This window comes from Rhineura floridana, chromosome 6 (genome assembly GCF_030035675.1).
Source record: "Rhineura floridana isolate rRhiFlo1 chromosome 6, rRhiFlo1.hap2, whole genome shotgun sequence".
Taxonomy (NCBI): Eukaryota; Metazoa; Chordata; class Lepidosauria; order Squamata; family Rhineuridae; genus Rhineura; species Rhineura floridana.
Window position 1 is genome coordinate 51,012,980 of NC_084485.1, and position 23,393 is coordinate 51,036,372.

General features: G+C 43.6%; 1 protein-coding gene across 2 annotated transcripts in view; it reads left to right on the forward strand.

Moving 5' to 3' along the window:
* DENND2D (DENN domain containing 2D) overlaps nucleotides 1-23,393 on the forward strand; it is a 60,283-nt gene that overhangs the window by 2,066 nt on the left and 34,824 nt on the right. For both annotated transcript variants that reach the window (XM_061631817.1, XM_061631816.1), the window contains 3 exons: nucleotides 6,032-6,210; nucleotides 10,745-10,857; nucleotides 12,209-12,278. In XM_061631817.1, the coding sequence (XP_061487801.1) occupies nucleotides 6,032-6,210; nucleotides 10,745-10,857; nucleotides 12,209-12,278 (362 nt within the window). The remainder of the gene's footprint in view (nucleotides 1-6,031; nucleotides 6,211-10,744; nucleotides 10,858-12,208; nucleotides 12,279-23,393) is intronic.

Here is a 23,393-nt window from a genome sequence, read left to right on the forward strand (position 1 = left end):
AAAATGTTACCTGTAGGGTGGTGGGATACAGCTGCTCCCTTGCCATGCAAATACTCCAGTGGCGGGACATTTCTGTTTGTAGGAGTTGTGTAAGAGTAATTAGTTGATATCTGTGAGGCTGTAAAGCAATGAAGTGCTGGTGCTTTCTGAGTTACGCAATGAGTCTATTAGATATACAACCAAGGCTCTATTTGCATTTGGAATCTAGCCCAACCCCATATGTGGGGAGAAAGGAGGAGAGGCAAAGCCCTAGGACTGGAAGAAGTAAAATAGGTTAGGGGCAAGGATGGGGAACTTGTGGCTCTCCAGATTTCTTGGACTCCCAGCTCCCATCAGCCCCAGCCAGCAAGTAAAGGTGTAAATGAGAGAGACAAATGTAAAAGTGTAACTGCACATTTGCAAGCACATGTATCATACAGGTACACTCACTGAGATGTCATTACCTGACATGATGGCAGACCCAGCTTGCTCCTATGCCATGGATGAAATCATCTCAAGGCTGTCCAGATGCACCAGCCTTGTGGAGTGGGAAGCAAAGGGGCTTAATAGCCACTCAATGTTATGTTCTTTTGTGGTCAAGAAAATGCCTTCCCAATCTGCACCACTGCCCCCAAGAGGGATATGGTGCAGACTTGTCTAAATATCGGCTTGGAAACAGGCTTGGTAAACTTTCCCTGGCAGTTAGGCTGGTAAAGCAGTACTGCCTGTTAAGCAGTTGCTCCTTCTGCACGCCCACATGCACCCTGTGCTCTGGAATAGGAATTTATTGGCTTATTATCTGCAGAGTCACCTGCCTACGGCAAACACGGAAGGGTTTTTTCCTACATACCTTCTGCTTTGAGACCTACACCTTTCCTCCTCCCTCTGTTGAATGCACCAATTGATGCAAGCTGCTTTGCATTTCCTCTGCCTCCTGCTGTCACAAATGGGAATTAATCACTAATCCAACTCTTAATTGAAAGTGTCTTTGTGCCCTATAAAAATGGGCATGTTTCTGTTTGGATATTGGTTCTGTTTATTTTGGCCTGTGGGTTTACAGCTTTGTGTTCCAGGAAACAGTGGGTAATTATTAGAGAACTGTAGATAAACAAAGCATTTCTGAAGTTGGATTGCAAATGTTTAGTGAGCCATTGGTGTGCCCCACTGTTGCCAGCTAAATTCATGCAAGTCTCAAGGGAAGTGTTTAAAATCCAACGTAACCTAGCCCTAAGCTAGCCAAGATGCTGATGGGATTGACCAGGAGGCCATAGTTTGCACTGATCCTGTAAAGCTTTCTGTGGAAAAATCCAACAAATCTGTCTCTGAAAGCAGCCATGCTGTTTGCACTTTTGCTTGCAGTGCCTAAACAATACACTGTTGCAACAAGGCTTGGTTGCAGAGGAGCTGCAGAGACAAGAAAACCTTGCCAAATTATTAAGAGAAGATGGGGAGACAACATTTCCTTTGTTGCAGTCTATTACTTACATTTACCTTATTAATGAAGCACATTTGAAGCAAATATATGTGTCTGTATCTCAGGATTCAGTTCCTGTGTGGTATTTCATATCCTATGTACTCTGAAGCTTGGCTACTACTGCTGGTGTTACGAATAGGATGGCATGGTGGTGGGTCAGAATTAATGAATTACACTTAGTGGTGCCGTCAGGACAGGACTTCAGGGCAAAAGTTCAGAGTCACATGAAGCAGAATGAGCAGGAGGGCCTCCAAATGCAGCAGGGCTGGTTTACCATCTGTTGAAACAAGCAAAGTAATACACACTACCATCTAAAGATGGGGGAGGGGGAGAATCCATAAAACCATCAAGTCAAGAGTATAAAGTTGCCTAATTGCACCACTAACAGAAGTGAGATAACTTGGGATCGCTTTGATTTGTAGAAGTGTGGTGCAAATACCCATGGTGAATGGATGTGAAATTTAAATGAATTCACAATCAGTGAGCAGTAAAGTTGCCGTTAAGACGGGTCCTAAGACGCTGGAACAATTACTTTAAAAATGCATAAAGGAAGTAAAATTAACGTCTATGTCCACTGCACACAGCTCCCAAACTGTTACTGATGCAATTCTATCCCATGCAAGTGCCCAGAGTGATGGCACAAGCTTAGCCAGGAATGTTTGTGCCCCCTTAAAAATACAAGTCATTTGTCTGGTCCTGAAACTGGAAAGAAGATAAACATATATTTTTTTAAGTGCCTAGAGAAATTAACAGTTTTTTTTTTTAAAAAAAACTGGCTGATGTTGCAATCTTATACTTCCTCAGCTGGGAGTAAGTCCCATTGATCTCAGTGGGGCTTACTTCTGAGCAGACATGTACACTGTTGTACTATAAGGTTGTTTTGGTCAAAAGGAAAAAACCAAACAAACCTAACTTCAGTTTTGAAATATTAGGAAATATTCACTGGCATCACTGTTTTCTTAAAGTTGAGATATTGCTGATTTCTATAAATTTTGATCATCTAAAGCTGGGGTTCCCAAACCCTGGTCTGCAGACCATTTGGTGGTCCATCAGCTTTATTCAGGTGGTCCATGGCATTTGCGCTTGAAGGCAGGGGAAGGCACATCTATCACATTAAATATTTACATTGATTTTTAATTGTATTGTTATTGCTTCTTTTCTTATAATGTATTTTATTGTATTACAATTTAGATTCTGTGGAATTCACATTGTAATACAATAAGAAATAAATAAAAGAATCAATAAAAACAATTATTACAACAGGTAGAAAAATAATTAAGTGTTTCTTTAGGACCCTCAGTAATTTTCTGATGATTATTGTATCCATAGTGTAAACTGATGATTTGTTGTTAGTAGTATATTATTTCTTTCTTTATTTTTTATTTTTTGTATCTTTAACATTTTTTATTTTATTTCATAACTTTTACTTTGTTTTCTATTTCTTTATTGCTAAATTTGCAAATAAACATTAATAAGCCATTTTCAAGTGTTTTTGGGTGTGTGTGTGGAGTTTGGGAATCTTTAGATTCTAAAGCAAAGTTTTAAAAAATTAGCCATAAAGAAATGTGCTTTCCTGAACGTGCATGATAGGCACACACCTGGTGTGTATATGGCTTGTATGTAATCTTAGGAATTAATTTCCCTCTTATTTGCTCAATGCTTCAGAACCACTGCTAACTTTGAATATCTATTTGTTCTCATAGGGCAGCAATCCAGTATCAGCAACTAGCATTTAGTGCCCTCAAGGGGTAATCGCAACAAGCACAATTCCCTGGCTTGGAACAGAGGCCTGATTTACACCCACTTTTATTCTGCTGCAAACTGCTACCTATATGCTCCTTGTACTTGCTGCTGTTTAGGCAGGTGGGGATAAAAACTATTTCAGCAGCCGCCAAAATCACGTTCTGAAGTATAAATCCTCATTCCTTGCTGCAGAATTGCTTCTAAAACTGTTGTACCAAATGACACAGTTTTTCTGTTTGCTCAGTTTCCTTTCTGGGCTCACTGAAGTGAATTTACTTCCTGGGTGGTGGTAATTCTTCATTCCTGCACACAACCTGTCTGATGCAATTGCGGTTATTTTCTTTTTGTCTTGGCAGAGCTTGAACTCAACCCCTCAAAACATTCTAGCTGCGATTTAAAAAAGCCAAACAAAAAAACCCCACTCCTCTGCACAGGAAAAAAAAGTGCTCGGAAAAAATGATAAAACCTCAAAAACCAGAATTGTTAATCGACAGTTGTGCAAGTCACCTGCCTTGAGTGTTTTGTGTTAACCTTGGGACAACCTCTCTCTCTCTCTCTCTCTCTCTCTCTCTCCCTCTCTCCCCCCCTCCCAGCACACACAGATACAGGGCAGGTAAGTGTGTATAGGATAGGATTGCAGGCTTATTTGATGAGGCAATGACCATTGTTTAACAACAAGCTAATGATAAGGGTATGATCCGGATAAAGCAAAGCTTTGGGAGGATTTACAGCTCCATCCCAAACATGCTAACTCATAAACTCTAATGAAGTACCATGGGACTTACTATGCCTAAAACTGCAGCCTTAAGCTCATGTTTTGGCTGGATCGTGCCCCATGTAAAGACATGCCATTCCAAGACTGTCAGTAGAAAAGGGAAGGAAGTACTTCCAATTCAGTGTATATATTTACTGGATCATGATGATATCCAGTTTTGTTTGTTCAAAGGTCAGCACTTTTCATGGCTACTTGTATCACCTTATTCCTTCTGGGTTCCTACTGGGAGAAAGGGCAGGATATAAATCTAATAAATAAATAAAAAGTTCCACTGAATTTGGCTCCTTATTTTAGTATAACATACTGGGATGTATTGATCATACTTTTTGCCCTGCAGGCATCACTGGCATGGCAAACCTTTTTATTTTTACATTTCTATCCTACCTTTTCTCCAAGGAGCTCAAATTGAGGTATATATGCTTCACCTCCTTCTCATTTTATCATTCCAACAAGGTAGATTAGGCTGAGAGAGCGTGACTGGCCCAGAGTCACCCAATGAACTTCATGGGTGGCTGAGTGGGGATTTGAACCCTGGTCTTCTGGATCCCAGTCGTACACTCTTCACTGCTATTCCACACTGGCTCTCGTGCCTGCTCTCTGCTTGAAGCATACTCTGCAACAGGGACAGTGTGGCTAATGCACGGGTAGGGAACCTGTGCCCCCCCCCCCAGATGTTGCAGGACTACAGGATAATGCAGACAAGACTACAGGATAATGCAGACAAGAGATTTTAAATAAGTATTTATTTAGCATTTTTTTTAGCTGCTCAGAACAGTTCATGTTATTTCCGTAATCTTCACAATAACTGTTAGGTAGATTAGTTTCAGCATTACAATATTACAAATATGGAGTTGTGTGTTCAGAGATTTGATTAAATCTCTCCATTGAGTTCAGGAGCTGAAATTTGAAATGGGGAGTTCAAACTCATAGTTTATGGTTTGAACACTATACTTCATTAGCCATCAGAGGTGTATGCCAAAGGATTAAAAAAGCCCAGGTTATACAGGCACTGAAGTCATGAGTGTTAATACTCCTGTGTTGTTCAACATGAGAGCACAGATGTGTGGAGTAGCCTGTCCCTTAACCTTTGTGTGAACAGCACGGCTGTCTGTACTAATGAAGCCTTTGCACATGTAGCTTTGCACATGCATGGGAAGGATAGTGGCTTTCAGTCTTATGCAACTGGGTTTCCGAATTGCATGAAAGCATTCAGATATGCTCAGGATAATTTGAATGCGGCAATGTAACCTGCAAAATTCATGCAGGTGATATCTCCTGAATATTAAATGCTTATACCTGTTATGATTCCAAGTCAAGAACAATAAGGCAAAGATCGGAACTCACTAAGGGGGGAGTTTTGCATGAAGACGGAGGGTGTTTGTGCAGATGAAGCTGCGAATACGAGTTCACTGATTACGTAAGGGGGAAGGGGGACCATACTTGCTATCACCACCCCTGATGCTGCTGCAACAGCTGCCTTCATCCCTCTGGCAGCCACATATACAGTGTGTGCAGCTCTTTAACTTGAAACAGGAGTCCTGGGCCTATAAGGGTTACAATAGCCAGGGAAGAGCCATACATGAATACAGCTGTGCTGTATACGCCTAGGGCCCTTTCTCTTATTAGAGCTAAACATAGCAGGTGGGGGGCATGGTCCATTGACACTTTTTTAAGAGTAGTCAGTAGCTTCAATGGAGGCTGGTCCATATGGGGAAGTAGGGCATTGCCCCTCCAACTTCAGTCTGCCCTCAGCCAGCCCCTACCTGTCTGCCTTTTTAATTGCAACCAGTCAGGTGGTGGCTCTGCCTGTCATTGGCTCTGGTTCTACCTACTGCTAGTCTCACTGCCTTCTACCTCCCCTGTCCCAATGAGCATCAGCCACCACTTATTCACACAAATTCACTGCTTTCTGAGGGCGTTTGTTTTCAGATCCATGAATGGGTGTTCAAACCGTTTTCCTTATACGGAGTATATTGATCTGTTTGATTTTAGAAATGGTTCTCAAATCCTGCTGTAAGGCTTAACCCTTGTTTTGTGTCGCTGTCTGTGTTGCATTATAGATGAATCCCAGGAAGCTGTTCCTACAGAAAGAAAGCTGGATATTGGTGAGAGGCCAGGAGAGAGAAGCAGTTTCCTTTACTCTGCAGGACACTTGTTCTTTGAATATTTGGTTGTGGTCTCGCTTAAAAAGAATGTTAAAGGAGATTATGAGCCCAAAATTACGTATCAGTTCCCAAAGGTAAGACATCCAGCTTGATTCTCTGGTCAGATGAAGAAATCGGAACATATTAGTGAGAAGCTCTCTTCAGATATTATGCCTATATTATACCTGGTGGCCTCTCAGCAGGATAGCATCGTGATGGCAGGCTCTGTTCCAGCCTTCCTTGACCTGGTGCTTTCCAAATGTTTTGGACTACAACTCCCATCAGCCCCATTGATCATGGCCAACGATAGTCAGGGATAATGGGGACTGTAGTCGAACAACGCCTGGAGGGCACCAGGTTGGGGAAGGCTGCTCTACCCCAACCTACATGCATTTCTGAAATGAGCCTATGCGCATACAAGTGCACATGTGCAGCCTTTCAGATGTTGAAACTATCACAGACAGGTTGGGATGCTGTGTGACATCTGAAAAGGGCTGGGATTCCTTCAAAACGGGAATTGGTATCTGGATGAACATTGGGCCACATTTGCTGCTGCAGTTCATACTGGCAGGCTCAACCATTCCTAGAAAATGAAGGCATGGGGAACTCTGGGAAAAAATGCTGACTTGGAACCAACATCTCTTAGATTCTCTTGGTCTGCCTTCCTCTCCAGTTCCACAGAGTTTGCCCTGCTTTGCGAAACTATCTGTGAAATTGATTTATCTTTAGAGATGCAGAAAATCCTGCTTGTAAAAGCCAGTATCTAGCATCATTCTCTTTTGAAGTGTCCGTTGCTGTTTCACTTCACGGCGTATCTTTATATTGGTTAAAGCTGTGTTGTAGAAAGGGCTGCCTTGATCATAATGAAAGCAGGAGAGATGCTGCTGATGGGGGGAAGGAAGGAACGTCAGGCCCAGAGCGTCAAGCAGGTATGAGAGAGAATACCAACATGAAGTGGTCTCTGTTGCTGTGGGGCGTGGTGAGTGGGGCAAGGCAGGTGGAAACAGCCGTCCATCCTCCTAATGGCCAAAACAGTCTTTCTCTCCTCATGCACATGTGTTTTGGCTTTCTCCTAGCTTCTTTTACCCTATCCACTGTTGTTGCCATTGTTCCCAGGTTGCCACTTTGTTGGATCAATGAGAAGGCGGGAGAACAGTGTTGCAGCGATGGCAAACAATTTCTTAACATCTCTGATTGTGATTCAGTGGCTGGGGATGGTACCTTGAAGTTCTGCTGTGGTGGCAACTGCATCCCCCCCTCCCCGCACACTTTGTCTTAAGGCTAGTGCTCAGTTCACTGGGGTGGTAGGCCTGTGTCTGGACTGTACCATTTCAGACTGCAGGGGTGCGAGCTCATGTGACTGAATGCTCCTCCATATCAAACATTCCCTCCATGAATCAAACTTGCATATAATATGTGGAGGGATTTAAGTTTTTGGGATTTTTTTTGTATGGTGGAGCATTTTAGTCATGCAAATCCCCACTCCTGTGAGCAAACCATTCCTGGGTTAAAACTGTCTCCTGTAAGTCAGGGGTGGGGAACCTTTTTCAGCTCTAGGGCCACTTACCCTCGTGGGCAAGCTTCCGGGGGCCGCATATCAGGCAAGGTCAGATGCAAAAGTGGGTACAGCAACAGACATGACTCTTACCTTTGTACAGTAGCTTATATTCCATCCTTGCAAAAACCAGAGGTTTCTACACTCAGTGCAGGACTGTGTCCCAGTAGTAGAGCATCTTTCTTGCATGCAGAAGGTCCCAAGTTAGGGCTGAGAGATACCCATGCCAGAAACCCTGGAGAGCTGCTGCCAGTCAGTGTAGGCAGTACTGAGCTAGACAGATCAATGCCTGACTCTGTACAAGGCAATTGCCTGTTTTCCTAAGTATGTGCTGTGTACAGATACATACACATACGCATGCACATGCACTCATGTGCCACATGTCTCTCCATCCGTCCAGGGAAGTACAAGGCATTATTGCAGTTTCAGGACACATTCTAGCCAGGAAAAGGACTCAAGGAAGATGTGACCTCTGGGAGAGGGTGTGACTGGAGGGCCACATTTGGACCCTGGGTCTGAGGCTCCCTAACACTGCTGTAAGCTGATGCAACTTCCTGGAAGTATTTCCAATTCATGTGTGGGGTTTTGTTTTTTTTAATGTCTTGTAGGAGATGGCTTGTGTGTTCTTTCCTTGCCCTTATCTAATGCTGCTGGGCCAGGAATCAGTGGCTCATTATATCAAGATTCAGTTCCCTGGCTGCCAGAGAAATGCAGGGATCTTCCACTGAATCCCATGGTGTTTTGATCTAGTGTTGTGTTTCACCAAGTAGTTCTGTCTGATAGAACAAGTTACTGGGAGGCTGTCACTGAGGGGGATGGCTGGTCTTTGCAAAGAGAACACAGAAACAGGTTTGTTTTTTCAGATGGAATGGCTCTTGTGAAAGTCTGTGCCTCAGTGTTTCTTTTAAAAACAAAATAAAACCACGTTTCTTTGTGGCTTTGCGTCACGTGACTTCATTTGACACTGCAGCGGTTGTACTTTATCTGAACATACGCTTTCATGACTTAGTCTGTTTTGTGAGGAAATCTACAGAATTGCTTCAGCTAGTATATATATATATATTTAAACAGAACTTTCTTGGATCTGTGCTACAGGCTGTGTAGCAATTACTCCCACCTCAACATAGTGTGTAAATTTAATGTGTAACCTACTGTTCTAGCTCCAGTTTGACCTTTATGCAGAGAGCTGTGCTGGTATCCTTACATCCCACACCCAGATGCAGCCTTGCTTAAGAAACGTTTAGTGGGATTGTCAAACATACCTGGTTCTGTACTCACCATACCCTTAAAACACAACTTCCCCCAAAGAACCCTGGGAACTGTGGTTTGTTAAGGGTGCTGGGAATTGTAATTCTGTGAGAGGTAAACTACAGTTCCCAGGTTTCTTTAGGGAAAGCCATGTGCTTTAATTGTATGGTATGTACGCAACCCTAGTCTCTAAATGTATCTCACTTACATTAATAAGCAAATTAACCAATTGGATGAGAAGGAGAGTGGCTGGATAGCTTCATTCTCACCTTCTACTTCACTGGGTAAGGGGGGAGAGTATAAGAGGGAAGGTGAGCAGGTGCTCACTGTGCTCTTGCTAGTCAGCAATTGTTTTCTTCTGCAAAGTACTACCTACTCCTTGGTTCCTGCCATCTCGGGCATAGGAACATTTTCAGCAGATATGGATATATGAAGTTCTCTTATGCTGACTCAGATCATCTAGCTGCCATTGTCTGCTCTGACTGCCAGTTACCTTCTTGGGTCTCTAACAGAGGGTAGAGAGAGGTCTTTCTCTTCTCTTGCTGTTCCTGGAGAAGTGCCAGGAAGTGAACTTGGGACCTCCTGCATATGCTCTCAATTAATTTATTAATAAGGCAACCAAATACACGTAGTAGTCAAATAAAAACACAAATGAGCATTAATTAACATCATCAATATTGCAGGGAATTAAATAAAGTTTTGTTTTTTGAAAACCTTGCTGACAGTTTTAGTGCACAGGGTCTCAAATGTCTCATCTTCTGTTTTTAATTAAGTTGATCCACTTCATATAATCCCACCCAGAAAAAAACACCCTCACAAGCAAGTGAGTGAATTAAAGCATCTGTTTAAAAAAAAAAGGATTTTTTACACAATTATTTCTCAACTAGTGTTGCTTTCTATGTTTTGACTGTTCATTTTCAGTGCCATGATCTCAGGTCACTTATGCTTCATAGTACTGTAAACTGACAATTTGGATAGTGTGTGTTCAGAATGAGGACTTGATTTTCATCTTGATGCTAAATAGACTATGATTTAGGGCCAGCTAAAAGACTTACAGTGTATGCCTTACCACTGAGTCATGTCCCTTCCCAGATACGTGGTGGTTTTTCTTTGGACCCACATTTCTTGAGACAGATCTCTCTGTGATAACCAAAGCTGTTTCCCTGCTGAATCTTCTAAACGGAGGAAGAAAAATCCTACAAATTGGTTGGCCATGCACAATGAATAATCTTAGTATTTATATAACTGTATACAAAGTGCTTTATGTATATTCTCTTGTTAATACTTACATCAGTAATTGTAGTTTTGGCTGTGAAGCAGTTACAAATATAAAAATGGTGACCCATGCGTGAGGGTTTCTCTTAAGGTCCATTCTTGCAGATTCGTATGATCCTTGGTCATATATAATGCATACAGATATTACTTGAGAATGGCTATAAGGATATGTTTGCATTATTGTTATACTAATTCTGGTGAATAATAATAATTATTGTTATTCACCAGAAGGTCCCAGAGTGGGCCACAACCATATAAGACACATTAAAACAGTTTAAAAATTACAACCATAACTAGATAATATTTCAAAAATATATGCATTTTACATATCCTATAAGACTGAGGGTGATATGTATCTGCCAGAGTTGACTTCTGTAGCAGCTGAGTCCTTCCATTGGATCATCACTTTTATAGCTCATGGCAAGCCTAGACATTTGTTTCTTCTGGGTTATTTATTTATTTTGATTTATTTAGTTAATTTATATACCTAATGTTTCAAAAGAAATCTCCGTCATGGGAAAGCAGCTTTTCTCATTTCTATTTTGTTTCAGCGTGAGAACTTGATGAGGGGACAGCGTGAAGAGGAGGAGAGGTTGCTGCAAGCTATTCCCCTGTTCTGCTTTCCAGATGGCAACGAGTGGGCACCACTTACGGAGTACAACAGGTAAGTGTCCTATGGCTATGGAGCAGCAAGGAGCTATTTCTGTTATTGTATTACAAGAGATTAGGCATGCTAGGAAAGCCAAAGGGACTCTAAGGGACTAAGATCTGAGACCTCAAATAGCATCTTTTTGGGCAGAACTTTTTTTTTTTAATTCTGCAAAACCACTTGCTCAGGATTGTTGGATCTTAATTCCCATCAAGCGTAAAGCTTTATAATCCTGGTTCTCATTTAGCCAATATCTTTAGTTTAGGGAGTGTATTTGCGTTACTTTTTTGTTGTTGTTGCAAAGGTCTAAGTTACAATCATTTAAAACTCTCTCTGAAGACTATATCTGATATTTGATTGCTTTATTTTTCTACCATCTCTTACAGTTCTGCATGATGATATAACATCATGATAAAAACCCCAAGGTTTTTTTTTAACAGATGCCACATTTTTCAGTTTGATAAAAAATCTCCTGTTCCACGCCACTGAAATGTACTGGCCACACTTCATAAATGTAAAAGTTTAGTTCTGAGTAGGGTAGACAGATGTAAGCTACTCCTGCTAATTTTCTTCTTCTACAGAACTACTAAAGGGCAAGAGATCTATCCTCTCTTTCATCTGGTCACCCTAGTTCTGAGTAAACCATTGTTAACTCTCACTTCCCTTCACAGGAAGAGTTAGTTCTGTTGCCTTTTGCAGTGCATTTTGCTAAACAAAGCTGATAGCACCATTGAGTAATATGCCCAGAAAACATAACATCTGTGCCCAGTTTGAGTTATTGAAGATGTTCAGACAAATGCTATTTTGGTGGCTCCATATTTGTAGTGAACAGGATCATCTGAACTGCTTGTCATAAGAAGAAATCCCAGTTTTTCATGCCACTTCTCAATTTATGTTTGGAAGACTGATGCTGGAGTGCAGAAACGCAGCTTGTGCTTGTGGTGAACGGTCCAGATGATCTGTTTGCCCCAAACATGATGCAAATCAGGCAGGAAAAATAATGCAGTCTGTGATTCTGTTAATAACGGTGCTAATAATGGACACTTCCTTTCTTTTTATCTGCGTGTTTGGATCAGGCATAGAACCTCTCCAGTAAGTGATTAGTAAAGTTGTCAGGTCTTCACCTGAAGACTGCATCAGCTGAGCCCTGAAATATTAAGAGACTGAAAATGCAATCACAGTCATGTCTATTTGGAAGTAAGCCCTATTCAATTCAATAGGGCTACCTCCCAAGTAAGTGGGGCTAGGATTGCGGTCTGAGTCCCAAAACAGCATTTTATTCGTTTCACTGGCTGATTTCTTCTGCTTTTCCGATATGATATTTAGCAGACTGATAAAACCCCATGTCTTTTATTTTTCTTTACAGTGAAACATTTTCTTTTGTCCTCACCAATGTCGATGGGAGTAGAAAGATTGGCTACTGCAGGCGACTGTTGGTGAATATTCCTTTTAAAAAAAACACACAACGCTTTTGTTACCTTAGTTTGTTCTTTAGGCCCAGATGGGGGTGGGCTAGCTAATCAAATGAGCCAACACACTTCTCATTGTCAGGCCCAACCCCGGGATGAATCCTTATTATGCCTGAATAGGAATAGTTTTCATATTGGCCAGTAGTTAAGAGTTACAAAAGAAAAAAGTTGCTAATACATGTTTGAATCAAATGTCCTAGGCCTAGTTCATACTGTAGTGCCAAACCTGAGGCTGGGTGGTTCCCTGGGCATGGAAAACTAGAATGTGAAGGTGAAGGGGGGGGGAAACAAACAGCTGCATGTTGACAACTAAATTACCAAAATTAATATGCTGGTTTCTGGAGCCCACAGCTTTTAGCCCGAGTTAGGAGAAGGGGCAAAATTGATTTTGACAAGATCTAAGAGCCTGACTAATGGGTGCCTGGTACTTGGGTATGTGCAGGCACACATCTCTTCATCATTGTTGCCACGTTCATAGACCTCTTGTCTGCTGCGCTTGCCTAGCCTCACGGCAAAAGCAAACATAGCACATGCTTTACATGCAAAAGGTCCCAAGTTCAATCCCTGGCTTCAGGTAGGCCTAGGAAATACCCTGTCTGAAACTCTGGAGAGCCTGCTGCCAGTCAGTATTGATAATGCTGAGCTTGATGGACTAATAGTCTAACTTGATATAAGGCAGCTTCCTATGTTCTTAATGGGGGAGGTGTGCAGTGGTGATTATAATTGGGAGAAGACACAGAACAAAGGAGAGAGAATTGCCATTGAGCAGGGGTTCCCAAACTGGTGGTCCACGAGCTTCATTCAAGTGGTCCGTAGCATGACTGTAAAAACACACAAAACAATGAAAACTCATACAGCACCAAGCACAGAGCATTAGAATGGTTACAACAGGCCGAAAAATTATTAAGTGGTCCACCAAGACCTTCAGTAATTTTCAAGTTGTCCATGGGGATGGAAACTCTGGGGACCACTGCCATAGAGGACCCAGACTGATGGAGACATCAGCTATGGTCAAAGACTCTTCATTGTTCATGTGAATGATTTTGAATCATTGCCCATAAATTTTGCATGTGTATGTATGTAGGTTTATATCTAAACCTGAACTTGAACTAGATTTACTCACTGCTTTTCTACCCTCAAAGTGGCTTGCTATCACTAATAAAAAACATCAATTACTTAATCTTAGCACAATTTCTTAAAATTCACATGGCAAAATGAGGAGCAGTGAACAAAAATCAGATGATCTCACTCCCATTGTCCCTTGTTCCCCAATAAACTGTGGATAAGCTTAATCTCTGGCTAGATGCAAAGGCTATTACTTGAAGTGCCCAAGCTAGTTCTCTATTCTAGGAATCTACTAGAATTTCAATAGAAAAGCTGGCAGAGTATGCAGAGTACTCCCTTGAGGTCATCAGGAAATCATCTCGATCCATTTGCCTTCAAGGACAGACTATCCTAACTAGTCTTCCACTCCTTGTGGAGGTTAATCCTACCTTAACCTGACAAAGTAATAAACAATGGCTTGCACACATCCCTCTCTAATCTTGTTCAGTACAGGAAACTTTATAAAATTATAGAAATTTATAAAATTATGCATGGCATGGAGAAAGTGGACAGAGAAAAGTTTTTCTCCCTTTTTTGTAATACTAGAACTCATGGGCGACCAATGAAGCTGAATGTTGGAAGTTTCAGGACAAGACAAAAGAAAGTACTTCTTCACACAGCACATAGTTTAGCTATGGAACTTGCTCCCACAGGAATCAGTGATGGCTACCAACCTGGATGGCTTTAAAAGATTATTAGAAAAATTCATGGAGGATAAAACTGTCAGTGGCTGCTAGTCATGATAGTTATGCTGTGCCTCTGTGATCAGAGGTAGTACATGTCTGAATACCGGTTACTGGAAACCACAGGAGGGAGAGTGCTCTTCTGTGCAGTGCACGTGTGCTCAGGTCTTGCTTGCAGGTTTCTCACAGACATCTGGTTGGCCACTGTGAGAACAGGATGCTGGACTAGATGGGCCATTGGCCTGATCCAGCAAGCTCTTCTTACGTTTTTAACCTTGATTCAGTGTTGCCCTGTCACAGATGTTGGACCACTAGACCCATGATGACCATGAATCATGAGCTGCACCTGTTAAAGCGATCTCAGAGTTGAAGTACCCCAAGATTATTCTCCTGGGAGCGTCTAGTGTCATGTCTGACACAACCTCTCTCTGATCACTCATTTCATTTCCATTTCATTTTATTAAATTTATATACCGCCCATAGCCGAAGCTCCCTGGGCGGTTCACAACAATCAACATAAAATACAATAAAATACAATGAAACACATATTTAAAACAATTTTTAAAAGCTTAAAATTTAAATTTAAAAACAAACATTTTTACACATACTAAAATGCCTGGGAAAAGAGGAAAGTTTTAACGTGGCACCGAAAAGATAGTAATGTCGGCGCCAGGTGTACCTCGTCAGGAAGACTATTCCATAATTCAGGGGCCGCCACTGAGAAGGCCCTCTTTCTTGTCACCACCCTCCGAGCCTCCCTCTGAGTAGGCACCCGGAGGAGGGTCTTCAATGCTGAGCGTAGCGTACGGGTAGGTTCATATCGGGAGAGGCATTCCATCAGGTATCGTGGTCCTGCGCCATATAAGGCTTTATAGGTTAAAACCAGCACCTTGAACCGGGCCCGGAAACATATAGGCAGCCAATGCAAGCGGGCCAGAATCGGTGTTATATGTTTGGACCACCTGGTCCCCGTTATCAATCTGGCTGCTGCATTTTGCACGAGCTGCAGTTTCCGAACCGTCTTCAAAGGCAGCCCCACGTAGAGCGCATTGCAGTAATCTAGTTTAGAGGTTACCAGAGCATGGACAACTGAAGCGAGGTCATCCCTATCCAGATAGGGGCGAAGTTGGGCCACCAAACGAAGTTGGTAAAAGGCACTCCGTGCCAATGAGGCTACTTGATCCTCAAGTGACAGTGAAGGTTCTAAAAGAACTCCCAAACTACGAACCTGCTCCTTCAGGGGGAGTGTAACCCCATCCAGAACAGGTTGAACATCCACCATCCGGTCGGGAGAACCTCCCACTAACAGCATCTCGGTCTTGTCAGGATTAAGCCTCAGTTTATTAGCTCTCATCCAGTCCATTGTCGCAGCCAGGCAACGGTTCAGTACATTGACAGCCTCACCTGAGAAAGATGAAAAGGAGAAGTAGAGCTGCGTGTCATCAGCTTACTGATGGCAACGCACTCCAAAACTCCTGATGACCGCACCCAGGGGCTTCATATAGATGTTAAAAAGCATGGGGGACAAAACTGACCCCTGTGGAACCCCATACTGGAGTACCCAGGGTGTCGAGCAGTGTTCCCTAAGCGCTACCTTCTGGAGACGACCCGCCAAGTAGGAGCGGAACCATTGCCAAGCAGTGCCACCAACTCCCAAATCAGCGAGTCTCCCCAGAAGGATACCATGGTCGATGGTATCAAAAGCCGCTGAGAGATCAAGGAGAATCAACAGAGTCACACTCCCCCTGTCTTTCTCCCGACAAAGGTCATCATACAGGGTGACCAAGGATGTCTCCGTACCAAAACCAGGCCTGAAACCCAATTGAAATGGATCTAGATAATCGGTTTCATCCAAGAGTGTCTGGAGCTGGCTGGCAACCACTCGTTCGAGTACCTTGCCCAGGAATGGGACATTTGCTACCGGCCTGTAATTGTTAAGATTTTCTGGGTCCAAGGACGGTTTCTTCAGAAGTGGTCTTACCACTGCCTCTTTCAGGCAGCTAGGGACCACTCCCTCTCACAATGAGGCATTTATCACTTCCCTGGCCCAGCCGGCTGTTCCATGCCTGCTAGCTTTTATTAGCCAAGAGGGGCAAGGGTCCAACTTAGAAGTGGTTGCACGCACCAATCCAAGCACCTTGTCAACGTCCTCAAGCTGTACCAACTGAAGCTCATCCAAAGAATCAGGACAAGGCCGTGCTCTGGATACCTCATTCGATTCAACTGCTGTAATAAGTCTAAGTCCCGACGGATGCAAAAGATTTTATCCTGGAAGTGCCTAGCAAATTCATTACAGCGGGCCTCAGATGATTCCACCGAGTCCCTAGGGCCAGAAGACAATAGCCCACGGACAACTTTAAAGAGCTCCGCTGGACAGAGTGAGGGAGTGAGGTGGTTAGTACATCAACAGAATCTGTTTTGTGCCAGTTGTCCAACACCAAGTATTCAGTCAAATGGACTGGGCATCTGGCAAGGGAATAGGATCGTTATGGACTACAGCCATTCCATCTCCACACGCATTGACCATAAATTGCTCTTACACAAAATACCTGGCTAGAAGTAATTGGGGCAAACAGATTTTGCTGCCTCCTTCAGTGAAGTCTGGATAATATGAACCAGTCATTCATCCTTTTCACCCTTGATCATATCTGTTTTGCACTGCTTTCTAAAGATGTAATTTAGCTGCCTAAATTTAATTTAGTCCTAAATTCGGTATCTAAAAACAAGTTTGATAAATTCAGCAAGTGGAGCTCTACACAGCTACAACACAATATAATGCACAAATGTATTAATTTAGCTGTAATGAAATTTTTCTTTCCAAAGGTTAGCAGTGCAGGCAAGGGCAAAGGGTGCGATGGAAATTCTTGACTCTGCAGCAGCATTTTTTTGGGGTGGGTGGGAGGCTCTGGGCCCTCTCCAGGGCGTGAGAATTTGTCAGGTCCTAATGCATTAGCAGGACTGGGCTATTAGCAGGATTGTATGAAATCCACCACATTCTGCCCCAAAATGCATGGGGCCTGAAATAAAAGAGTGTTATCAGTTACAAAAAATAAATATGAAAAAAAAGTCAATTTAAAAAAGAGAGGCAGAGTGAAAGTCAAGCTCTAGGAATGAAAATAGTACTGATTTCAGATGACCAAAGTGGTACAAATTAGGAATAATGGTAATGATGGCACGAGGAGATTGGACCATACTGCCAAAGAATTGGGTATAGTATAACCATGCTTGGAAAAATATGTGCCCTTATCCAAACATAGTTGTCTGCTGCCGTACAGTGTCTGCAAAGTGTCCAGTCCCCCTGTGCATATGCAGCTCTTTCCACATGTGTAAAGGTGCCCACTATTTTTATGACATTTATAAATAAATAGTAAATTGTCTCAAGAGATCACAGCCCTCATGAGTACTTCTGTAAAATCCACATCTAGTATGCAGTCTTTGTTATACCTCTCCATTATGTAGGGCAGTCTTTCCCAAACCAAGCTGGCTGGGGCCTGATGGGGGTTGCAATAAGGGGTGTAGTCGCCCAGGGTCTTGGAGAGGGAGTGTCTTAGACCTCTTACATTTTAGGGAGCAAGGTCGTAGCAGGGTCCCTATATCTCCAGCATCCTATGAGCCAATCAGCACGATGGGAGCGTGTTAGCCACTGAGAAGAATTTTCTAACATGCTTCCTTGTCCTTTCCTGTTGATCGGAGCCAATCATAAAAGAAAGGAGATGAGTCAGCTACTGGGAAGACTCTTCTCAGTAGTCAACACTTTCCTTTAATGCTTATTGGCTCCTAGGGATGTCGTTCTGTGAGAAGGCATTAAGGATCTCATTCTCAATCCAGCAGCAAAAAAGGGGGGGAGGAGGCGTGGCTGTTACTAACATGACAGGACCTTGCACTTCTGAATTTGCCACTACAATACTGGTTATAGCCCAAAATATCTGGAGGGCACCAAACTGGCAAGGGCTAATCTAAATTTTATATCGGTGGCACCTTTGGCTTTAAACGTCTGCACTACATAAGCATCTGTGGTAGGTGCACCTAATGCCGTCAGACTTCTAAAAATGTGGACCTTTTCTGTGTTGGAGAGTACACACATAGTCCCGCCAAAGAGCAAGAATCTGCAACAGCATTTAGGACTGGATTGGCTCTAGAATTTTGAGATGAGAGAAAGAGAAGGCTGAGAGGGAGGGGTTTTTTTTCTAAGTAGCTTGGATCCACTTCCATTTCTAAAGAAGTTGAGAATGATCAGCCAGAGCTCTGCACTGTATGTTACAGAGGACACTTAGATTATAGCCAAGGCCCCTTTAACCTCTGGAGGGATCTGGGCCTACATTCCAACACATCTGATTCTGGGGCAATTTCCCAGATAAATGAAACAACAACTGATTTTTGTGTGTGTGCGCCTTTATATCAGTTATAGCACAGTTGCCCTTGAGTTGTTTGTGGGTTGATGTTTATTATGATAATTCCTTCAAGGGAACAGTTGGGGTGGGGGAGGGGAAAGGCTAAGTTGTGCAATGAGTCATGCATATATTGGGGGGGGCAGGGAATAATCATTAGCCAGAAGGATTTCCAGTCTGACTACTAGACAGAACCGGCATAGGAAGAGGGAGGGGGTAATCCAACAGAGACCTGTGGGAGTGGGACAGTCAGTTGAAATTTCTGACCAGAAATGTACAGGGTGAGGTGACTGAAGGATTGCTTTATTAAAATGCATACCTGGGTTGGGATTTTTCCTTAGCAGTAGATAAAGTAATACCAGAGAAAGAGAGAGAAGATTGGAGGAGCCATCTGCCGTTTACCTAGACAGCGTGGAGAGAAGGCAGGGTAGTGGCGAGGTCAAGGCTGTGCAAGTGCACTGACAGAGTGCTGGATTGGCTTCATTAGTGTACCTGCACAGCCCCGCCATAACCATTGCCCTGCCCCCACACTGTCCAGGTAAATGGCGCCATTGTCAGGGGGGACAGCTCTGTGGCACCTTCCCACTGCATCAGCTGCTCCTGGCTGTAACAGTGATCATTTCTGGAGTCGTTCCTATGTAAGTTGAGGGGAAAACCTTGGTGTACTAGGCACACTGCCGTTGGCTCACCTGTGTCAATGGTAAACAGAAGCAATTAACAGAGCAAAGGGGAAACTTTTTCTGGGAGGAAGCTCCAGGCTTGTATCAGACAGCCCATTTTTGTTGTTGTTGTTGTCTTGGATCATGCGTAGTTTATCCTACAGCATTCATGCTGTGGATGTGGGTGTTAGAGTGGAACATCATGGATTCAGAGTAATGCTTTCAAAATGTATATCACAGCCTATGATACTGGGGGATTTCAACATTCATGCCGAGACTGTCTTGTTTGGGGCGGCTCAGAACTTCATGGCCTCCATGACAACCATGGGGCTGTCTCAAATTGTTACTGGCCCGACGCATGTATCAGGACATACTCTTGATTTGATCTTCGCCACTGGTCGTGGAGATGGTGATCTGAGGGTGGGGTATTTTTCATCTACTCCATTGTCATGGACAGATCACCGCTTGTTGAGTTTTAGACTCACAACAGCCCTTTCCCTCCGCAGACGTGGGGGACCTATTAGTTGGTCCACTCCCGGAGGCTTATGGATCCTGTAGTTTTCCAGAGGGCTCTGGGGTTTTTTCCGGCTGATAGTACTGGCGCGCCTGTCGAGGCCCTGGTCGATCTGTGGAATACGGAGATGACTCGGGCCATTGATATGATCACTCCCGCGCGCCCCCTTCGGTGCAGAACTCATACAGCACCGTGGTATACCCCGGAGCTGAGAGTGATGAAGCAAGAGAGAAGGAGGCTAGAGTGCAGGTGGAGGCGTACTCCTGACGGATGTAGTCATTCTTTGGTAAGTGCTTCCACTAAGTTGTATGTAAAAGTGGTCAGGGCGGCGAAAAAGTCTTATTTTGCTGCCACTATTAGATCATCTCTTTGCCGCCCAGCGGAGCTATTTAAGGTGGTACGAGGGCTTTTACATTCTGGCCCTCCTGATACTAAGGAAACATCAGAAGCCTGTTGCAACGAATTTGCGGAGCACTTCCAAGAAAAGATTGAATGCATCCGTCGGGACTTGGACTCTGATATTATGACAGTTGAATCCATTGAGGTGTCCGGGGCGTGGCCTTGTCCTTTATTATTGGATGAGTTTCAGTTGGTGCAGCTCAAGGAAGTGGACAAGGTACTTGGAATGGTGCGGGCGACCACGTCTGCTCTGGACCCTTGCCCATCTTGGCTGGTGAAGGCTGGCAGGGCTGTAACCACTGGCTGGGCCAAAGAGGTGATAAATGTCTCCTTGAGAGAGGGAGTAGTCCCTGGTAGTCTCAAGGAGGCAGTAGTGAGACCTCTTTTAAAGAAACCTTCTTTGGACCCAGATGTTTTGAACAACTATAGACCGGTGGCGAATGTCCCTTTTTTGGGCAAGGTTTTGGAGCGGGTCGTCGCCATCCAGCTCCAGGCGCTTTTGGATGAAACCGATTATCTGGATCCGTTTCAATCCGGTTTTAGGTCCGGTTTTGGCACTGAAACAGCCTTGGTCGCCCTGTATGATGACCTCTGTTGGGAAAGGGACAGGGGGAGTGTGACCCTGTTGATTCTCCTTGATCTCTCAGCGGCGTTTGGTACCATCGACCATGGTATCCTTCTGGGGAGGCTCTGGGAGTTGGGGGCACTGCTTGGCAGTGGCTCTGCTCTTACTTAGCGGATCGTCGCCAGATTGGGGAACATTGCTCGATACCCTGGACTCTCCATTGTGGAGTCCCTCAGGAATCGGTTTTGTCCCCCATGCTTTTTAACATCTACATGCAGCCTCTGGGTGCGGTCATCAGGAGTTTTGGAGTGCGTTGCCATCAGTACGCTGATGACACGCAGCTCTACTTCTCCTTTTCACCTTCTTCAGGTGAGGCTATCAATGTACTAAACTGTTGCCTGACCGCGGTAATGGACTGGATGAGAGCTAATAAACTGAAACTCAATCCAGACAAGACCGAGACGCTGTTGGTGAACTCCTTTTCTGCCCAGATGGTGGATGCCCGACCTGTTCTAGATGGGGTTACACTCCCCTTGAAGGAACAGGTTCGTAGCTTGGGTGTCCTTTTTGACCCTTCCTTGTCACTTGAGGCTCAAGTGGCCTCGGTGGCACGGAATGCGTTTTACCATCTTCGCTTAGTCGCCCAACTACGCCCCTATCTGGACAGTGACGATTTCGCCTCAGTTGTTCACGCTCTGGTAACCTCTAGATTGGATTACTGTAATGCGCTCTACGTAGGGCTGCCCTTGAAGACAGTTCGGAAACTACAGCTAGTGCAAAACGCGGCAGCCAGGCTGCTGATGAGGACCAATCGGTCCACGCATATAACACCTGTCCTGGCCCGTTTGCACTGGCTACCTATTTGTTTCTGAGCCAGATTCAAGGTGTTGGTTTTTACCTATAAAGCCTTACACAGTGTGGGACCGCAGTACCTTGTGGAACGCATCTCCTGCTATGAACCTACCCGTCCACTTCGTTCAGTATCTAAGGCCCTCCTCCGGGTACCAACTTATCAAGATGCCCGGAGGATTACTACTAGATCTAGGGCCTTTTCTGTGGTGGCCCCCGAATTGTGGAACAGCTTACCAGAGGAGATACGCCTGGCGCCTACGGTATTTTCTTTAGGCGCCAGGTTAAGACCTGGCTATACTCCCAGGCATTTTAATGTTTAATGTTAATGTTTAATGTTAATTGTTCATCTTAATGTTTTAAATTTTCTTGTTATTTGAAATGGATTTTATTGTAACATTGTATTTTAACTCTGTTTTGTACACCGCCCAGAGAGCTACTTGCTATGGGCGGTTTAAAAATGAAATGAAATAAATAAATAAATACTAAGTGGGTGTCAAGAAAGAGATTTGTATATCTTGATGATGATGATGAACTGCCTTCAAGTCGATCCTGACTTATGGCGACCCTATGAATAGGGTTTTCATGGTAAGCGGTATTCAGAGGGGGTTTACGATTGCCTTCCTCTGAGGCTGAGGGGCAATGACTGGCCCAAGGTCACCCAGTGAGCTTCATGGCTGTGTGGGAATTCGAACCCTGGTCTCCCAGGTTGTAGTCTTAACACTCTAACCACTATGCCACACTGTGTTAATGAGGGGCTTTCTAATTGGGGAAGGGCCTTAGCTTGATGGTAGAGCATCTGCTTTGTGTGCAGAAGGTCCCAGCTTCAATCTCTGGCATTTCCGGGTAGGGCTGGGAATGTCCCATGTCTGAAACTCTGGATTGCTGCTGCCAGTCAGTACAGACAATGCTGAGCTGGTTGGACCAAAGGTCTGACTCGATATATGGAAATTTCCTATGTTCCAGTGTTTCCAGCAGAAGTGTAAAAACAGATAAAATGTATGCTGTTTGTTACTGTAATGGTATCGCCAGTCATTGATATTCCTGATTTTATTGATTGGGCCTGATTACATTTTAGAAAGTCACAAGTTGGACTTGCAACAAAATGTTGCACTATAAAATGCTCCTGTTCAGTAAACGTCGTGCCTTCTCTCCCCATGTCCTGCAGTCAATTAGCTTTCTGTGCACATGCACAGCCTGCAATGGACTGTTTTGGGAAAGAGGTTTCCCTCTTAAATTTTGTTTCCCCCTCCCCCCAAAAAATTTGACTGTACTTCTGTAAGCTTTAGGCTTCCCCAACTATAAGAATACTTCCCTCTTGTGCATGAGTGGTGCCGTTTTGGCTACATAATCTAATGGATTAACCTCTGAATAACAGAAATAGAAGAAATGATAAGAGTCAAAATGAAACTGTAGGTATTTATTTATTTATTTCATTAAACTTATAGACCGCCCCATAGCCGAAGCTCTCTGGGCGGTTTACAAGAACAAGAACAGCATCAGAAATACAATATACATATAACAATATAAAACATTAAAATTTAAAAATGTTAAGATTAAAACCGTTCCAACATATACTAACTAATTAAAATGCCTGGGTGAAGAGAAAAGTTTTAACCTGGCGCCGAAAAGATAGTAATGTTGGCGCCAGGTATAACCCTGGAGTGGGGGACAGATGACCTGTGGTGGATATTGCTTAGGATGGGCATTGCCTGCACTAGAAATCTGCATAGACTCGCATTGCAAACATCTTGATTTATATGGAGGAATATTTCTACTCTTTGCTGGTTTTCTTAGAATGTATTTTTCCAGATTTTTAAAAGTTTTATGTGTTTGTCCAAATGGTCACTGGGCTAATTTTATTCTTAGTTTTTTGAAGGATTCCTTGTTGAACGCTGGTAGTAAAAATGTAAAGGTGTCC